Here is a 19,652-nt window from a genome sequence, read left to right on the forward strand (position 1 = left end):
GAGTATATGGGTTGGACTGTGCAATGGGCATGTGGGTTGGTCTTGTGTTAGAGAGCAGCAATCAAGGGGCTTAGACTGTTCTTGGTATCTAGTGGAATGTTTTCATAGTGCAGTGATCCATTATGTGTATAAACAAAGGCCTCGGGCTATTAAAATGCAAATAACCTAAAAGTCAGACATTTTTAATTTGCCATTCTCCGCACTTTGAGTTCTAGTGTTTTTTTTTGGTTTTTTTTGTGTTTTTTTTTTTTTGTTTTTTTGAGAGAGAGAGGGGACTGCAATAACATCTGTTTCTGAAATGGCCCTGTCTCTTCATGTAGGCTATCTTTATCAAAGAAAGGCACTCAATATGAGCATAAAACCCAACCAGTTCATATAGCCTATTTCAGCAATTAATCATTATTTGGAGGAGCAAGGGCAAACTTTAATGTTGCAAACTAATTGCCTCCAAGGTAGAGATAAAATGGAGATGCTGTTGTGTCTGTTAATTGCGACTTATGTTATTTGCATAATTAATGTAAATTTGGCTCAACTTGAAATTAGCTTATGCCTGGAAATCTGTGTTTTTAGCACAGACTCATTACTATGCAAACATGCCCTTTGGAAGTGAAAAATTGGTGATAACCTTATAGGGTAGACAATTGGCATATTTTGCGTAATACGCACAGTATCTATGTATGTATGTTAGTGTGTGTGTGTGTGCCTGTGTGTGTGTGTGAGAGAGAGAGAGTGGTACTGCAAAATGCTTTCAGGGTAAACCAATAAAAATAATATACTTAATATGCATCAAAATGATAGTGCTAAGTTTCAAGAAACAGATTTACCCATGTTACTGTACACAGAAACCAAAGAAGCACTATGCCTATTTTAATTAACTGAAGTTAATTGTTGACATTATGTGAGTTACTACAGTACATCTCTTCCTTGTGCATCTTTAAGACATAGTATATAATTTAGCAGTGACTTAAAAAGCAGACAGATCCTCCCCCCATTTTCCCAAAGCACAAGTCACATACCCTCTTTGAACCTTGGAACAGTGCCAGTAGGCTGTTGTGGTGTTTCTCTGTGTAGTTCATTTTCTCAGTGTAGCTGAGAATTAAGGCCAAGTGGTCAGTGATTTTCAGGAGTTATGTTTTTATGTTGATTTAGACTGGGTCACATCCAGAGGTAATCACGAACATTTTGAGAAAAGGTGTTTTAGCATAACGCAAGGTCATGTTAAAAGTGAGTCCCTACCGATGGGTTTGACAATCTGTATTCGGTTTGTTTATTTTCTGCGTTAAAAACTTCTAAATGTTACAGCCTTTTATTCATTTGATAGAGGAGTGGAGAGAACTGACACTGGAATATACAAGAACTCTAATCATTGGAAGTGTTTGTCTTGATATGTAGGGCAGGAAATGTGTCACACAGAGGGGAAAAAGGAGAGAGAGAGGGAGGGAGGGAGGGAGGGGGAGGGGGAGGGGGAGGGGGAGGGAGAGAAGCCAAGTCAAGTCGAGCAACCCTATGTCCAGAGAAACAACAAACCACAGCTGTAGTTTGCTAGGCTACCACACCCAAGAGAGTCTGCATTTGTTTTCGTAGCTGGTATTTACGTGAATCCGCTGGAGGAGAAGAGGGGAGAGATCCTGTCTTTGGGGCGCCGTGACTTGCGTCCGCCGCGTACAGACCCGCGTAGTTCTGAGTTTGCGTGGGTCTGTTTTTTTAACTTTTTTTTAATAAGGTTGTGAAGCCAAAGCGAAGCAGGGGTGTGAGTCACATTCCCGGGGGAGTGGATGTGAAATTGGTTTGGAGGGGCGGGAGCTGGTGCAGATTCGCCGCTGAAGGCCGGGAGATGATGAAAAGCGGGGACGTGCCAGTAAATCAGGGGCCGCGGAGAAGGGGAAAACCCGTCTGGAAGACTTCCCTCCCGGGCCGGCCCCGCTGCCCTCGCCCTCCCGGCCGCGGAGCTGCCCTTTGTTTGTATTGCCTGGGCCTGTTCCGTAATGAAAATAAAACATCCCCGTGACCCTCCAGCTGGGACCCTCACATTAACCCTGTTCCCACCAGCAGCCCCCTCTCCCCTGCCGAGCGTCTGACTGCGCCCTGGCCCCTTCGTAAACTCTGCAGGTAGACACTGGCTTCTTCATACGCGCTGCAAATGGACAAGCCAAAAACTACACTGTAGTCTTCTCATGAACACTGAAGATAGATCCTTCTCTTCCTCATGAACACTTGCAGTAGGTAATCATTCTTAAATGCTCAAATTACAGAATGTAATAGAATGGAATAGAATAGAATAAATAACTTTATTTTTCCTATGGGGAACTTGAGATTAAGTAGCCAACATACAAGAATGTTAATTAACAATTTAGCTTCATCAATTATATTAAGAAGTAAAATTACTGAAATTGCATTCACATTCAAGAAATCGAAAATACCATTAAGAAAATTCTAGTAAGAACTTTCATATATAAATTACATAGAACTAAAACACTGAACACTAAAATAGATTTTGGACTACGCTAAATCATAAAATCAATTTAAACATTAAAATGAAGGTGTGCTGTGTCATTAATGAGGCCTACAGATGTTGCCACAAAGCTGTTGAGTGCTCTCCTTCTTTTAAAGGATGGGGGACCTCAGTCTTCTTCCTGACAGAAAGATCACAAACAAGTGATTTATGGGATGTGAGGGAAGGACCATTATACTTTCTCCTTTCTTGACTGACTGCTCCTCCTAAAGTTGTTTCATGGTTCTATGCAATTGCGACATTGCATAGTCTTCATGAGCACTACAAGTGTGCACTTTACCTTCTTCTCAAAGCTACAGCTGTACACTATAGCCTCCTCACAGGCAGTGCATTATGTAAGGCAGTGACCAGCGACAGAGAGTGGGATGGCCTGTTTCCAGAGATGAGACCTCTCGCTATGTGAGTCACAGTTGCAGAATGTCAGTTGTGCTCCTGTGGTATTCATAGACGTCAACGTAGGAGAAAACGACAGTGTCAACACCCGTGGCCGCGCGTACGATTACGGGAACATGGGCCTCATTGTAGAGTACGACACCAGCTGTTACTGTTAAACTCAAGAGGCGAAACAATCCTAGAGGAAGGATACGCGCGTATTACAAAGGGAGACGTAGCGTTCAGCGTGATTTTTTTCTGGTGGAGGGTACGGAGGCTGCTGGGGACCGCGCTCAGGGCAGAGGAAATGGCATGCGGGGAGGTGGCGCGAGGCGTGGGCCAGCCTCTTCCTGCCATTCTTCTGCGTTTCCAGGTCTGTACGGGGCCTGAAGCGAACACTGTGTACAGACCCCAGTTCGGCCTGTTCCCCCCTGAGACCCAGGGGCAGAGAACACGGGGAGAAGTCAAAACCGAGTCCAGAGGGCTCTGCTGCAAAAGAGATTCTCTCTGGCCTCGGGAGGCTGGGGGTGGGGCGTGAGTGGGGGGATACTCTTTTGCTTTTTGTTATGGACAAATATGGCAATACCCGTTAGAACTGGAAGATTTACGTTAACGTTACGTTGCATTAACGTTCCCGAGCAGTACTGACGGAAAAGAACATCACTTGCACCAAAGAGTATGCGCGGCTTCTACATAACGAGTTAAAATGAGTTTCTGTCTTCATTAGGAGATTAAAATGGCTCTGAATTGCTGATTTATATTTGGTTGTTTAGATACAGCTACACAGTTAAGCCACATGTCAAGGTTTTTTGTCATTCTCTGGATCTGTGGTGTGTCTGTGTTTAAGTGATACTCTGAAGGTTGGAACTTCTTCATATTTACCCTTACAGAGATGGAACCTACAGCAATATATTGTAAATAACTCCTGCATGCTTCACAGCAGTGTATATTTTCAGTTGTTGCAATATCTGAATATGATATACAATAATTTGTATATGTGTCCATATATTGTGAATTGTTACTATATTTTAAGCATTGACCAGTGGGAGCGATGTAGAACAGTAGGGGCTGAGGTCAAGCCTCAGAGGTGATGGTCAGTGCATTTTCTGTTATTTTCCCCTTACCTGACATGTTCAGTGCAAATTTATTTGTGTTGTATGACATCACAGCCTATATGGTGCATTAAAGTACCTCTCTGTGAACACTCCAGTGAAATCACTGCAGCTTATGATTTTACACACAGTCTTCTAGTGGCGAAATGCAAGTTTTTGGAGCAGGGGAGAGTTAGGGGAAATCTTTAAAAAGAATTGTCATTTTCCGTTTTGAACGCACTGTGGATAGGTTGACTCACAGTTGGAGAAGCTCTGGGCTCTCTTTCTGCTACAAAGCCTCCCTTTGTTGACTGTAACTTATATATAGCCTGCCTGCTGCTTGGATCGACTTTAAAGAAACCGTCCAAATCTTCTCAGTGTATTTTCATAAACCCCACGGTGATATGAGACGGGAGACAGAGAGCTTTACGGAGAGAAACGTGGAGCCGCTCCATCAGCACTGAGTGGGTTTGGACATGACCGCCATCCCCCTAGAGCCAAGTCCAGATCCATGCCAGCTTTTACAGTCAGCCGCAGAGGTAAAGGCCAGCAGTGACCTCCACGAAGCACCAGGAGAGGAGAGGCAGCGTGGCTCACAGCACTAGCATTAGCTACCCTGGAGTTCCTTCCCTGAGGTTTTCTTTGGGGTCTGCATGTATTTACTAATAACACCCAGGTGTCTGCCTTACTGGAAGGGCTTGGCATTGTGCATAGAGTTGTTGTTGCCACCAAATCTTTAAAAAAATAAAAAAAAGTGCAGTGAACTAGCAGCTCACTGTAAAAGCTTTTCATCTCCATTCAGATTTGCAGATTTGTGTTGGTCCTGTTTGAAGTCAAACGAAGTAAATCACTCTGCGGGTCAAAAACATTAAACGCATTTGTAATGAATACTGTGAATACTGTGACTTTTTATGAATTCATTGGTTAAGGGATCTGCCAAAAATAAGCTGTGTAATTCACCCTGGGTGAAGATCCCCCCCCCCTCATACCAGCGGTACTTTTCCAGAGTGAAGTCATTGCGATTGAGGATGTTGTTGGAGCAGAGTGGTGGGGGGGGTGATTGGCATCGGATCGGGTGAAGACAGACATGATGACTCACACACCTGTGCTGTGTTCACTCTGCTGTGATTGGCTTTCCCTGGATATCCTCAGGTGACATTGAGGGGTTTGGCTGGTGAGCACGTCTGCCATGGGCCTGTGCTTCACGCTCAGGCAAACTGACCGACTGTTAATGGAAGCGGTCCAGCCATAGCGCGACATTGTAGTATAATGGGTAAGGAGCTGGGCTTGTTTGAAGTTTGATTCCCGAGTAGGACACCGCTGTTGTACTCTTGAGCAAGGTACTTGCCCTGCATCGCTTCAGTATATAAATGGATGCAATGTAAATGCTATGTAGAATGTTGTGTAAGTCGCTCTGGATAAGAGCATCTGCTAAATTCCTGTTATGTAATGTAATGCATATGCTCTGACACACTTACTGATATATAGTGCCCTCCAAAAATATTAACTGTAGAGTGAAATTTGTTTTTTTTTTTTCCACGCTGCTGTCCTTGATAATACCCAGTTTCTGTGCTGTCCTTCTTAATGAATACTTCTGTTCTCTCAGTTTACTGATTAGTTGTTTTTCAGCCTCAGTTACTTCTCTGGTTTTCATAATGATGTTTCCCTCTGACACCAAATGCAGTCTCCACCAATGAAAACAAAAGCCAAAACTGGGTATTGCCAGTACATTTGCCTCATAGTCATCTTTTGAACAGAAGTCCAAATGCCTTATGTGTATAGTGCAAGAAAAACAGATTTCACTTAACCGTTATCATACTTTTGGAGGGCACTGTATATGAAAGATGGGCCACACGCTTATTTCACATTCATAATTTCATTGCCAGAAGGTGCCCTTTAACTACATAAGGTGCGTTTAAGGTAAACAAAAGTTCTTGGCTCAATGAGGGAACTGCCTGGGTCCACAGTGCTGTAGGCACTCTCAGAAGAGAAGGCGCAAATAAACATTAATATCATCTGGACACTGCCATGCACATTTGAATGTTCTGCTGGGTGGAGCTTTTATCTTTCACCCAGTGTTGGTGTGTGTGCTAATGCTCTGTTTATCTTCTGAGAGGCCACAGAGCGCAAATTAAACCAGAGGAAGTGATCGCACCGCAAATATTTATAAGAGAGCGCGATTCAATCGCAGGTCTTTTCCAGCTTGCTAATTGAAGACAGGGTTCAGGCAATGAGTTCATCCCTTCTCTCTTTAGAAGATATATTGTATCATCTGTTTTTTGTTTTTTTTTTTCTTTTTTGTTTTTTTTGCCTGCATCAATATTTTTCTCAAAACTCTATTCTTAGCAGACAAATAATGCTCTTATTGATATCCAGAAAATTGGTAGTTGTTTGTTTTTTTTTTATTATTTTCATTCTTATTCTTCCTTTATTCTTATTCTTAATTCATATTCTTATTCTCATTCTAATTAGGATTGTTATTCATATTAGCAGTAGTAGCAGTGTTGTTGTTATTGGGATTGTCCTATGGTAACAATTTCACAATGCATCTTGAAGTATGACTCACTGGCTTGTAGACTTACCACAAGTGTAAAATTACAACCACCAACATCAGTCCCTGTTCTCATTGGCTGAATGGACTTCTCCAGTCCGCCCACTTGAGCCCTTTGACCCTCTGTCGTGTCACCTCCCCTCGTCCCTCCCTCCCTCACAGGAGATCATGTGGATAACTCAGTACTCTGTGTATCAGCTCCCTGTGTGGTCTGAAATTCGCTGTCCTCATATTCATTTCAGCCATGCTCACTGATAAAAGGCAGAGACGCATTTGAAAAATGTTTTTTTAAGTCTGTAAAACAGATGTTTTTCAGTTTACAAGCTACAGTTGGTGGTAAGCTGTGATTGGATCGACAGTCTCTCTCTCTCGCTCCCTTTCTTCGGCAAATTTAAGTGGTTGAGGAGGCCCTCTCTAACTGCGGTTTAAATACTAATGTTTAACCACAGTAGATGGTGACAAATGTACAACTTCATGAACTGGATAGTAGAGTGGGATGGAGGAAGTTTGCGGAGCTTTGAGGTTGATGACATCACTGCTAATAAGCCTGCCCTACCTCACTATTGGGGTTTAACTAGACCAGCAACTACTCTTGGCTTATCTCAGATGGTAAATCCCCTAATATTTGACAGGGTGACTGCTTTTGACATGAATTTGGATGTATGCACATGCACTAATATCAAACCCAGATTTATTCTTTTAAAAAAACCAAACTCTTTTGGTAAGTTATTAGCTGAACTACCAGTGCTGGGCAACTCCAAACAACTTGGGGTTTCTCCTCTCTCGCATGGAGTTAAAGCTGCTTTGCTGTCACTTTCCTGCCTCTGACTCCCTGTAGAAGAACACGAGTGTTCCCAGTTTGCGGTGGTGACGCAGACTCTCCGTCACCTCGTACCCGTATCTGTCCGCGCACCGCGCTATCGCATTATCAGCTGCACAGAGACGGGTCAGAGCACAGAGCATGCAGAGCGCAGCCATCTTGCGTGTACTGCAGAGGGGTCAGTAATTGGATTGTGGGAAAAGAAAGCCCAAAGGCTGGCCAGGCCTTTTTTGGCCAGTGAGGAAAATAATTGTTTGCAGGTTCTTGTATGTGTTGTTTGTACAGTCATGATTGCGATCTCCCAATATGTTTCTGAGCCCAGCGGATTAGAAACGGGATCTCTGGAGGAGATGCAAGGCTCAGTTTCCCCTATCCTGTCCTGACTTAAACCAGTGCTGCATAATAATCTGGCTGTTATCATAATTTATTTTTTCCAGAAGCCAAAAGAAGAGCAATGTTATTCATGCACCAATCAGATGAGGTATTTTTGAAATAACAAGGACAAGATTATTCATGCACCAATCAGATGAGTTATTTTTTTTAGACAACTCTGATTTAAATACGGCATGCATGGTTGCCAGCTTATGCAAAATAAAGAGCTTATTTATTTGGTGCTGCGGGGATATTTTTGCCATGAATGTAATTGTATGTTATCTCTCCAATCTCTTAATTCCTTTTGCGCCATACATTTGATTGAATGTCTTCACTCCCATTAAACCAGAAGTTAATGATCGATTGACATGCCTGATTGCAAAAGGGATGAAAATGAATAATTTGCAAGTTCCGTTGGTTTGATGGCTTGAGGCTTTGAGCAGTACAATAATCTTGGCTTTAAAAAATCGGCTTAGGTGGGGATCCGTATTAAATGCTTTCAGAAAAATTCCAGGCATCAGAATGAGAGTGTAGTAAATTTTTTGGCTATAGATAGTGCTATTCAGGTTACATAAGTCTGCTTTCCCATTCTCTCTCACCCAGCACACAAAGGATCACACACAGTCAAAGCTGCATTCATGAGGGCCATCCAAAGAGGAGCCTCAGTTCTGCTTGCGAGCTGATCCATTTAAAAGCTTTTCCGCCTGCCCCGTTTGAAGTTTATTAACAAGAACAGGAGGGCAAAGAAAAAGGGCTCTTTAATAATGTGCCCCCGCGTCCTGCTGCTGCAAGTTCGCCCGGCGCGAGAGTGCACTCTCTCCCTGTCCTCACCTGAAGACCTGTGTGCTAACATGACCGTGATTTTGAGCCTTAACTCAGAGACCAATACCGAGACAGAGACAGAGAGACAGAGCCCAGGACTAATATGTCACTGCTGTTGTGTTGAAAAGTGGGGTGTGGTCTGCACCATGCAAAATAAAGTCCCAACTTCCACCACACTTGTAGGGAGCCTGTGGAATGGCAGAGTGCTGGTCTGGGTACTGGTCTGAGTGCTGGTCTGAGCCAAAACCTCAGCCTGCTGTGACTGTAGCTGCATTCTCATTACACACCAAACCCCAGAGGCTGCATGTGAACACCCCACGGGGCCAGCCCGCCACCTCTGCACACTGCACAATGTGACGCTGAGACGCCTCCTGATGAAGGGCACTTAGACGTCCCCTTGGAGGAGCTGCGTATTTTCTGATGGCTGCTCGGCGACCCCCATGGGATGCAATATGACGGGTTACACCTCAGCCTTTCTGATTGTAACAACCTGCAGGCTTTTTGAGGTGTGATAAGACTGTTTAAGGGAGATTCATTTATAAACTTTTTTATAATCATATTTTGGGTGCCTTTCTAAATGCTTCTCTGCTAGTTTTAGGCATTCCACAGTGTGTTTGTATAAATAAAAATAAAAAAGAATTAAATTGCATATATTTGACAGAAGCCACAACCACTGAACCTCAGACGCTGTTTCACAAGGGCAACACTTGATGACCACAGACTCTAACGGCGCACCTCTGAATGCATGACACAGAGTATGCGGCATCCATACTGCCGACAGGAACAGAATTCCTTCAGTGTTGTTCACCCTGCCTGCTTTAAATACATGTTTTAGGGGTAGAACAAGCTACTGATGTAGATGAGAACTAGCTTTTTAGCTCAATCTGGCACTCTTACATAGGTAACATCTGAGGAAGCGTTGTAGTACAGTAAATAACAATGAAACTTCCTCTTCCTCTGAGAAATCCAATAGAGACAAGGATTAAATACACACAGTGGTGTCAAATGACAGCATGATTCATTTGGACCACAAAAAGAAACAGACATCAAACACAAACGTAGGGGAAGATAAAGCTAAAGAGATCAAGCCTAAATCCTGCTAACATGCATTTGGTCCAATGAGAGAAAAACCCTTGTGTTCTCTTTCTGTGTGAGTGTACCGTACTGAAATAGTTTAAAGACCCACGGACTAGGCTGTAATTAAAATAATGATATGTGTGATTATAGTCTGACTGTCTCTTGAAAAACAAGGCAGGCCCATTATTCCAAAACCACACGGAGGATAAAAAGCACTTTTTTTGTTACTCTGTGACATACAGTGCTACAGCTCCCAGTGACACCATACCACATAGCTCCTCCACAGGTCCATTTGAAAATGTATTTCAGTGTGTTTAGCCAATGAACAAAGAAGACGATGGCCTGAAGCTTCTGACCCCAAAATAATTCTGAATGTCTTTTGGTGGGATAGCACTCTTGCCCACAGGCCAAACTGTAATTAGCCAGGGCACATCGTCGCAATTTTAGTGTAGCTGCTCTTTCCCGAGTTCTCAGATTACAGCAAATGACACCAAAAGGTTGCATGTGTGTGTGCATGTGTTTTTGTATATGCCTGATTGCGTGTATGTGTGTGTGTGCATGTATGTGCTTGCATACATGTGTGTGTGCCTTATCGTGTGTGTGTGTGTGTGTGTGTGTGTGTGTGTGTGTGTGTCTGCCCCTCTGTGTCCTCATCTGAGGTATGTGAAATGCGTCTGAAGGAAGTGGGAATGTGTGGAATTTGTACGCGTCAAAACAGTGGCGTTGTTTATGGAGAGGAGGTGGGGGGGTTTTGGAGTGTATGTGTGATGTCACACTTCTGTGTCACTTCCTGGGGAGGGGCTCCTGGACAGCAGTGGACACAGGAAAGGAGAGACACCCTCAGAGAGGAGCCTCCCTTTGAAGTGGAAACAAACCTGTCACTCTCTTTTCACATGGGTTGGGGATGAGGGGGTGAGGGGATGAGTTTTTTTGTTTCGTTTTTTGGCTGGGGGGGTGTTCTTTACCAACCTGGGCACAAACATCAAAGAGAGTCGGAGAGAGCTGTTTACCAGGCAGGGCTTTGTAGTGTGTTTGTGTGTTTGTGTACTTGCTTTGTAGGACTGCGGGTATAGATTAGCATGTGATTAGATATGGCAGTGCCCGGGTGACGGGATGTGGAAATGAAGCTCACGTGGGCACTGCCCTCACACCTGTCTGTTCCAGTTAATCACAAGCACAGTTGCTTCTAACATGTGCATTCGTTCACATTTCTGTGGGCACAAACTGCTTATCCCAAATCAATGAGGCTACCGCTGCCAGTTTACATGCTATATTTTAGAGGACTTACAAATACATGTATATAACATGGTAGAACGAAACAATATATGTCTACCAAAAGGTGGATTTTTTCTTTCCCATACACAGGTTGAAAAGGGTAAATGAATGAATACTGGTAGTTAACTAGTATTTGTAATTTCTATACATTGTTTTTGTTTAGAAGCTATTTCTAGTATGTGTATGTGCATTGTGTGTGCTTTTTGTGTGGATGCACACACCTGCTTGTATTTATTTTATTAATTATTTTTTTGTTTCTGTAACCATCTGAGGTCTGTGATGACGATCCCGGCTTTACTCAAAAGGGCTTTGTCAGGAAGTCTTCTACAAAATATACCAGAGATTCCATCCCAGAAACCACCAACTGATTAAATCAGGCCAAGTTAGGCGTCTCTGAGGACCAGAGCAGAGCTGTGTGCCTTGCTTGTCTGGGCTCGTCTGCTGTAACATGGCCTAATAAACAACATATGTTTTTGATAGAGAGATGAAGAAGACCTTGTGAGAGAGGAAAAGGGGATTTCGGCTAAAATACGCAAACAATGAAATTGTGATATTAACATTTAGGACCATTCTGGGAAGACTTTGCAGCCTTTTTAGGGGAAAATGTGTTTTGTTTTGAAATTACTTTTACGAAGGCAAAATGTGAATCATAGAATGTGCAGCTTAGATATGAGGTAGGTTGTATTAACCCGGGCTAAATGTTAACATAGAAACACTTTACGGGCAACAAGAGGGAACGGCTGGTTCCAGTGCTGCGGAACTAAAGAGAATGTTGATTTATAGTCTAATTTTAGAGATGATACTCTACCAGTCTTTTAAAACTATATTTATCCGGCTAACCCTGGAAAATATACTGTGTAGGAACTCCCTCATTATAATGATGCATGAGGTAGGGTATTCAGATTTTGAGCTAGTGAGGTGCTCCAATTGTCTTGGCAAGTTCTAATTATGAAATATGGTGTCACTTCCTGTTTTCTGGCAGCCATTTTGATTTTATTCATGTTAAGCTTGATGGATGAAGGTGCACGTAGCAGACTGCCATCAGGAAAGAGATTGGCTGATGTAAGCAAATGACAAAGTGTCTGTGTTTTACAATTTCTGAAGGTCATATACTTTTTTTTTCAGATCTGGGACATGAGCGATGATGAAAGCATCTGAGAACATGGACGCCACAGAGCTCGGACTGTGTGTTTCTGCGTGGCTTGTGGCAGTGCTCAATGCCAAGCCAAGAGCACCCAACAGAGCAGCATCAGTCACTCAATCTGGCTGCCAGCTTTCTGGCTCTCCCAAACAGACCTGCCCTTTATGCGCTAATGTGTTCATGCTGCTGTATTTGCATATTAATGAATGTTTACATACCTTTTTAAAGAAAATGGACAGATGTTAAATGACATATGCAGGTTATCATCGGTGTTCATACTTCATATATGCTTAGCTCCCATCCACATTTTCACACTTATTTGTCTCTTGAATAACTTTTTTATGTTTGATTTTGTTCGTCCAGTCAGTTGTTAACTCAGTGTATTTGGTGTGTATCATGTTTAGTGTCCTGAATTAAAAAACAGAACGTATACTCCCTTTGTTTTGTGGCGTAAAAATGTTTGATAGTTTTTTTAATGGAGTACTTTTAAGACCTTAACATCTTGAAAAGCAGAGAACATTTAAGAGCTTCAGGACAACATCTGGGGCTCTGGAACAGAACCACGATGTTAATTCACGTTACACTACATCAGCAAACCGGACCATGTGGGAAAACAGCAGAAACATCACTGGCTGGAGACAGTTCTGGATGCCTGGAGGAGAATGATGCAATACCACTGCAAGTTTGCATGAAACAGTGCAGGTATTCTAGTGTTCACAATGGCCCATGTGTTCTGTAAAACTATTACGTGAATTCAATTGAAATTCTGCTTCCCCATCCACTTGAAATGATCCCTGAAGCATCATCGTAACAGAAAAAACTTCCATTACGCATGCAAACTGTATGGACAGCACTTAGTCACTCTTAAGAAGCTTTAGTTTCGTATTGTTGACAGTGTCCACACCCAGCTCCATTACAATGTGTGTGGAGAAGAGTCCTGATGTTTACAATCCCCACTGTAAACATCAGGACTCTTGTGTTCCCTGCAAAGGGGTCATCTCTGGGGGGAGGGTATAAGGAATCCAAGGCAAGACTGTGGTTTAAGAGCACTTTATTGTTCATTGAGGCTACTTTTAAGTACAAAAAAGGTGGCCTGCCAAAACCTTTTTATTTTCAGGAGAAACAAGGCCACAAAGGAGGGTATAATACAGATTTACAAACGGTTTAGGGTATTCAGAAGTACACTGTCAATGCAGCTTCCAACGTGAAGGAACAATCTAAACAGTTTGTCTCTCAATATCAGTTTGTTTTTTCATCCCTGGATACACAGCCCTTCTTTCTCAGATCTACTGTTTAAACAACATTTTAGCATTTAAATCTCAAATAAGCCAAATCAGTGTGGAGTTACCCATCTCAGACGAGTAATGCTCAAAGATGAGCACCTTTGTTCAATTGTCTCACAAGAGGCAAACTCAACAGAACAGCACGCTCAGTGTTCAATGCTGCACTGTACCTGCTCAGTAGCCTTCAGCAATAATAAACAAGTGGCTATTATGCTAACGTAGTGTTTTCATAGAATAACTGTGTTCCTGCACTTTTTTTAAACCTTAAAACAGACAAATCTACAACAAACAAAAAAGATCAACTTTTTCTCAAAAAAAAAAAATGCATGATTACAATAAAGGACAGGGAAAATTAAATAGCTACATATCATTAACAAATTAATTGTTCCTCAAAAAATACCTACGATTTTTTTTCTCTGTACATTCGTTACGCACAGCGTAATGATGGTCTTATAGTTACCTATATAAAAAAGTATTTTTATTAAGTGATTTTCCTACAGTGTGTAGGGTATTGGATGCCGAAGCAGAAAGTGTGTTTCCTACCGAGTAAATTGGTAGTGAAATGTGTGTATAATGACCTCGGGACGTTACGCCCTTTCCCCTCTGCGTTCATGTGAATCGGTGGAGGAAATTACAATGGCCTGTTACAACAACTACTTCTTTTCATGTGGTCAATTGTGCTTACAGATAAGTGAAAACATATCTGCATTGTATTCTTGTTTTTTTTTTTTTTAAAGACTCATTGTTTTGAAATCGCTCATTCGGATACTCATTTCAAATGGCAGCTGTCTGGCAGCTAGCTTCTGCTTTTGAGAATCTATGTCACGGTACTGGGTTCTAATGAGTCCAACAATTGATCAGGGATGATGGAATGTATGGGCGTATGAGCTCGAATAAAGACGAGCTTAAGATGAGCGGCGCCTCCTTCAGGCCCCTCCCACTTTTCCCGCCGCTTAAATCTTACTTGTTAGTAGCTACTGATATTGAAGAAAAAAAATGCAATACCTGTACAAAGTTCCCTATAGGAGGAATGTTTGTTTCCTTGGTACAGGTTCATGAGTTTAAAAACAAAACAAAACAATAGTCAGGTTCACAAGCTGCAGCCATCTGCTACAATGCAAAGTTGTTAGAAGTAGTAGATGAAAATATATCAAAATAAAAAATAAGTCTTGACATTAGGGAGATAGTCGACCAGTCTACAGCTGCAAATGGTTACCTTATTCAGTCATGCAAAAAAAAAAAGCTATAGCATCCTGTACCACGGATTAACATCATATAAATCAAACTGTTTATATATAGAAGGCCTGTCCGGAGGCTGTCCTCTGTTGCTGGCTGCTACCATAATGAATATCGAATAAAAAAAAATAATGAGTACAACTGTACCAGCAGTAAGTATATCTAGGACTGTTACTGACAAAAATAAACTAAATCTTGAAGAAAGGCTAATAGTATTAAGATTGAAATGTCTACACATTAATAGATACCAGCTATTTAAAACATGCATCTGTAAGCACTATTTTTACCCTTCAAACCTTTTCTACTCTAGCAAACCACAGTGCTTGGGAAACTACAAAACAATTAAATGCCCGTGAAAAATGACAGTCCAGTTGTGAGCACCTACCATTGAAAAGAACCGACTGCCTGAATGACAGTCAGAGACCTTGAACCAGTAAGAAACACTTTCCCTTGCCCCAAATCATTCTTTGCCTTCTTGGATCGAGATAAACATCACCTAACCATTGTCGTCAGCAGTTTTGCCGTCAAAATACGAGAAAGAAAAACAAAATCAAACCAAAAAGCGTAGTACGTCCAACGTGAAGCTGACAAGCAACCTCAACCCATCATCGAGTAGTGCAATTCAGACCAGGCCTTCCTTTTCAAGTAAAAGCATACAAAACAGGAGAAATGGGGGGAGAAAGTGAAGCACAGTCTACAGGCAAGAACAGCAGAGAGAATATGGCTGGGGGAAAGCTGAAAGAATGGCTTATTCTTTTATAAGGGGGCAACACATTTGCATCAGAGGTTTCTTTGGTAATTGAGGCAGGTGGTTAGGATGCTATGTGATACAAATCCTAATAAAATAGTTCCTGCTAGTTTTTTTTTTTTTTCCATTTTGGGCATCTGATAACGCAAATGCCAAGCAAGTACGCAAAGATACTTTTTTTTAAAAAAACAAGAAAATAAAAATAAGAAAAGGAAAAAACAAAAAAGGAAAAACAAAACGCTCACTCCCTCCCGCTATCTTTATGTACACAGCTAACTGCTAGCACTGTTCCGAGCGGAGCTGAATCATGCAGGGCGGCTGTGGAGGGGCCTCTTCAGGAGACCAGGGAGGGGGAGTGATTGTGATTGACCATGTGGCTGGTGGGGGACTGCTCGGGGCTGGCCGAGCCGCTGCCCTTGGCCTTGATCTGCAGCCAGGTCTCGCCCAGCGCCTTGGCGAAGTGGTCGTCCACGGAGCCCGTGATGGACACCGAGTTTGTCACCGGCTCCGGCTCCTTGTAGTTCTTCCCCAGGCTCCGGCGGAAGTGCTCCTCGATCACGGGGTCGCACGCCGTGTTGGCTGTAAGGGAAGGGGGGGGGGGCGCGTTAGCGGGAAGACATTTTCATTCCGACTCATTCCGTCACTAAATTCATTACTATTCACTATGGTGGAATGCAAATGAAATGCATGGAATTTGTTACTCAGTTCTTTATTATTCACTGGTAGGATGCCAATGAAATTTATATGGCATTCATTACTCAGTTCTTTACTATTCACTGTAGTAGAATGCTAATGAAATTTATCATCCTCGGTTTGTTACTATTCACTATAGTAAGAATGGCAATGAAATGTATTACATTTATGACTAAATTCTTTACTATTCACCATGGTAGAATGCTAACGATCCTTGCTCATGAATGCTCATGGCCACTGAGTGAAATCAATAGTTAAAAAAAAAAAAAATTAAAAAAAAAAAAAAATCAAAACCATTTACTGTTTGCAAAGGTTAAAACAATGAATCAAAACCATTTACCCTGTTGCAGCCACAGCAATGAATAAAGTATTTATGGGAAGGCAGTTATCATTAATTAGGGTTTCTCCTGTTAAAGCGTTCAATTATTGCCTGAAATCGTAAATAAGCCAACTCATTTTATTTCGTATTTATCTTGTATAGAGGCTGGCAGTTTCACTGAGGAAGCCAACCGCACTGCACTACCAGTTATAGGAGCTGATTCCAAAAATGCATAATTACCAGCTCTTTACAATACGCACACAGGGGACCTCACAACGTCAGTGTGTGTGTAACTTTCTCATATTGTGGTACAGCAAAATATCAGCTAAACATTCCAGTTCATTTTATGTTCGACCCGTCCAGCTGTACAAGGCATAGTGCAGAAAGTAGATAACTCATAACTTTGCTATGTATAATTCCATAGTAGATGGTAAAGTTTAGATCAACCCGACCATCTTTTCCACTGGGTTGATAAAAATATAAATAATTAACACACTGAAATGGTCACTGAACACAGTGCAAAAACAAGGGAATTGGTTTGTTTATTTTTTCCTGCTTACGTAACACAATGTGGGATATATTAGCGCGCGCGGTCCCCTGTGCTGGTTGCGAGAGAACAGCGGCTTTGTGCCAGGGTCCCCCAGGAGAAATCAAACCGCCTTTCCCGCGACCTGCCGCTGACCTGTGCCTGGCCACAGGGGCGAGCGGGACCCTGCCATGCCCTCATCACATGGCCTGGGTCAGGAGGCCAGGCCCTGAGCGCCATCGTTCCTGCACGCTGGGCCACAGAGCGCCAGCGTCTCTCCTGTGTGCCTCTGACTGTGTGCCTCTGACTGTGTGCCTCTGACGTGCTTCGCTCCGCTGGTCACGTGCACGCACACACTTTGTATTGGTGCGTGTTACACTTTATAACTTGTAACTTGAGTTACATTGCCCTACAAGACTCATACATTGTACCTACACAATGTGAATGAAGTGAATGAAGGTGCAAGCCAGCTTAAAATAAAGGTGACCACTGTTGAATGAGGACTGAGCTGTATTGTAAGAGGACTATGTTCTGGTAGTGTGGGGTACATGTTCCTCTAGTTGGCGTGCAGGCTGGAGGTGTGGGGTAGTGTTTGGCAGTGTGGGGTACACGGTGAAGGGACTTACTGTTGGAGGGTCTCCTGTAGTTGGCAGGCAGGCTGGAGGTACAGCCGTTGTGGGACACAGGGCAGTGAGACAGGTTACAGTTGCGGTTGTTGGCAGAGGCACAGGTGATCACAGAGGGACGATTCTGAACACAGACAAACAGGCCGTCAGTCACCGCACAATGCAAAGAGGCTGAACCGCCTGACCAAGTCTAACAATGCAAATAATCCTCAATCACCTTTACAAATGTTCTTTTGAAGTCCAAATATTTAGATTTAGATTATCAAGTTTATTAAGTCACTACAGTCACATTCCATCAAAATCTGAGGGTCTCCTGGTCTCCTTCAAAATGGCTCCAAGCAGCCGGCTGTAGGGACCACTCACTCTCTTACTGGAGGCCAGAGCAAACGCACTCAGAGCAGAAGCAGCAGGTTATATAACGGTGGAGGCTCTAAGGCGGTAGCGCTGCTGTGGTCTTACCTGCTGCCGCTCCATGGGGCCGAGGGCCGGGGAGATGGAGGCGGTGCGGGCGGCGTCCATGCTGTTTTTGGTCAGAGCGAGGGGCTGGTCCATGGCCAGGCTGGGCACGTGGGTGTAGAGGTGGTTGCCGTGGATACCGATGGCGGGGGCGGCGGCGCGCTCGATGGGGCTGCGGCTGCGATCCCGGGGGTCTTTGCGGTAGTCCCCGTTGGCAGGCTTGCCGCTGCGAGGGGGGAGGGGGGGGGGGAACAGGGGGCACATTATTCGGCGCCCGCAACAGGGGCCGGCTGTTAAAGGCAAGCGCAGCCCGCCCTGCTGACTGGGCCCGATAAGAGCACTGTGCAACACTGGTGCACACGCTCAGCATATTCACCTCAGTAAATCTCCCTCTGCTGTGTACACTAAACTACAGGCTCAACACCATGGCATAGTCATCATTCACCAGCCACGGGGATCATTTTGGTGCTTTCTACAGCCAACTGGACAGCTCAGACTCTAAGGGGGTCAGAATTTACCTGATAATCTCTTGCCTGTTCATTTTCGGTTTGTTCTAAACTGGAGCTCATTTCCCGTTTACATAACTTTTTAATTATATGCACCATATATTTAGCATGCACTGCTCAGAGTTGGAGAAGATTCCACCTTCTGCCACCCAAGTGGTCACTTCAGAGAAAAGCAGGACTATCTGAACTGGAGCTGAATTTTCAGAGCCGTGTGAGGGGTGACTCTGCGTCAGAGGGGGAGTGCTGCCGTTCCTCCCTTCCTGAGCGAGCGGCCTCCCCCTGCTGCTAAACGCTCAGAGGCCCAGCAAGGGGCTCCTCCTGGCTGCTGAAAGCTTTCAGCCCTGCTCCAGAGGGCCAAAAACATAATACCTTTGGGTAGGCCTGTCGAGCGCAGAGAATGCGGGGGGGGAAGAGAGGGAAAACAAACACCGATGCTGATTAGTTTACAATGGGCTCTATGTGCGCCGCTACGGTCCGGGCCCAATCCCCTCCGCTCGGCTGTGACCGCATGTGGACCGCACCAGGCACACCTCACTGCTCATTCGAACCGAAGCTGGACACACACATACATACACACCACACACACACACACACACACACACAAGCAAACTGGTACACATACACACTCGCACCCACGGATGGACAGACGCTCACAATTTTATCTCCCGTGTGCAGAACCAAATCCACACACGAGCCGCTCTCCTAAACCTATAAGCCAAATCCTCCCTTCGGCTTCAATAATCAAATGTTGTTGAAACGGCGCTCCACGATAATGGCCCTGCATTATCCACATTCAGATGAGCGAGGTTACGGAGAAGGCTGGAGTGTGAAAGGGAATGGGGGGGGGGGGGGAGGTTTTGGAGAACGGAGCCCTACCGGCTTGAGTCCTTGAAATAGTCAGTTACTAGGCAACAGGGCTGGCAAGGAAAGCATGTGCGGTGCACTGTTACGCTCACCGGAAACGTCTTTCAGCGAGTAACAAATGGGCAGGCGCAGAGAAAGGACCTGCTTTTACGCGAGGCCTGGGCGAACAGAGACCTGCAGGGGCCGTTTCCTTCCTTCCTTCACCGTAACTCCTCTGTTATTCCAAACGTTGGCCCAGTATCTGCCCATTCGCTCAGGACATTCAACTTTGGACTTCCTGTGGAGACGGGTGTAGTTCATCTGCTGGTAACTTGGCCAACAGGTTTTTTTTTTTTTTTTTTTTATCCTCCACAGCCACAACC

General features: G+C 43.8%; 2 protein-coding genes across 8 annotated transcripts in view; one reads left to right on the plus strand and one right to left on the minus strand.

Moving 5' to 3' along the window:
- The window catches only part of atg7 (ATG7 autophagy related 7 homolog (S. cerevisiae)), a 44,722-nt gene extending 32,252 nt beyond the window's left edge, over positions 1–12,470 (plus strand). For all 3 annotated transcript variants that reach the window (XM_035388526.1, XM_035388527.1, XM_035388528.1), the window contains one exon: positions 12,018–12,470. In XM_035388526.1, coding sequence (XP_035244417.1) covers positions 12,018–12,050 — 33 coding nt within the window. In that variant the 3' untranslated portion in view covers positions 12,051–12,470. The remainder of the gene's footprint in view (positions 1–12,017) is intronic.
- Positions 12,471–13,067: 597 nt separating this feature from the next.
- Positions 13,068–19,652, minus strand: part of vgll4b (vestigial-like family member 4b) — a 40,918-nt gene continuing 34,333 nt past the window's right edge. For all 5 annotated transcript variants that reach the window (XM_035388533.1, XM_035388532.1, XM_035388535.1 and 2 more), the window contains 3 exons: positions 17,924–18,146; positions 17,465–17,588; positions 13,068–15,879 (listed from right to left, as the gene is read on the minus strand). In XM_035388533.1, the coding sequence (XP_035244424.1) occupies positions 15,635–15,879; positions 17,465–17,588; positions 17,924–18,146 (592 nt within the window). In that variant the 3' untranslated portion in view covers positions 13,068–15,634. The remainder of the gene's footprint in view (positions 15,880–17,464; positions 17,589–17,923; positions 18,147–19,652) is intronic.

Source organism: Anguilla anguilla, chromosome 13, assembly GCF_013347855.1.
Source record: "Anguilla anguilla isolate fAngAng1 chromosome 13, fAngAng1.pri, whole genome shotgun sequence".
NCBI lineage: Eukaryota > Metazoa > Chordata > Actinopteri > Anguilliformes > Anguillidae > Anguilla > Anguilla anguilla.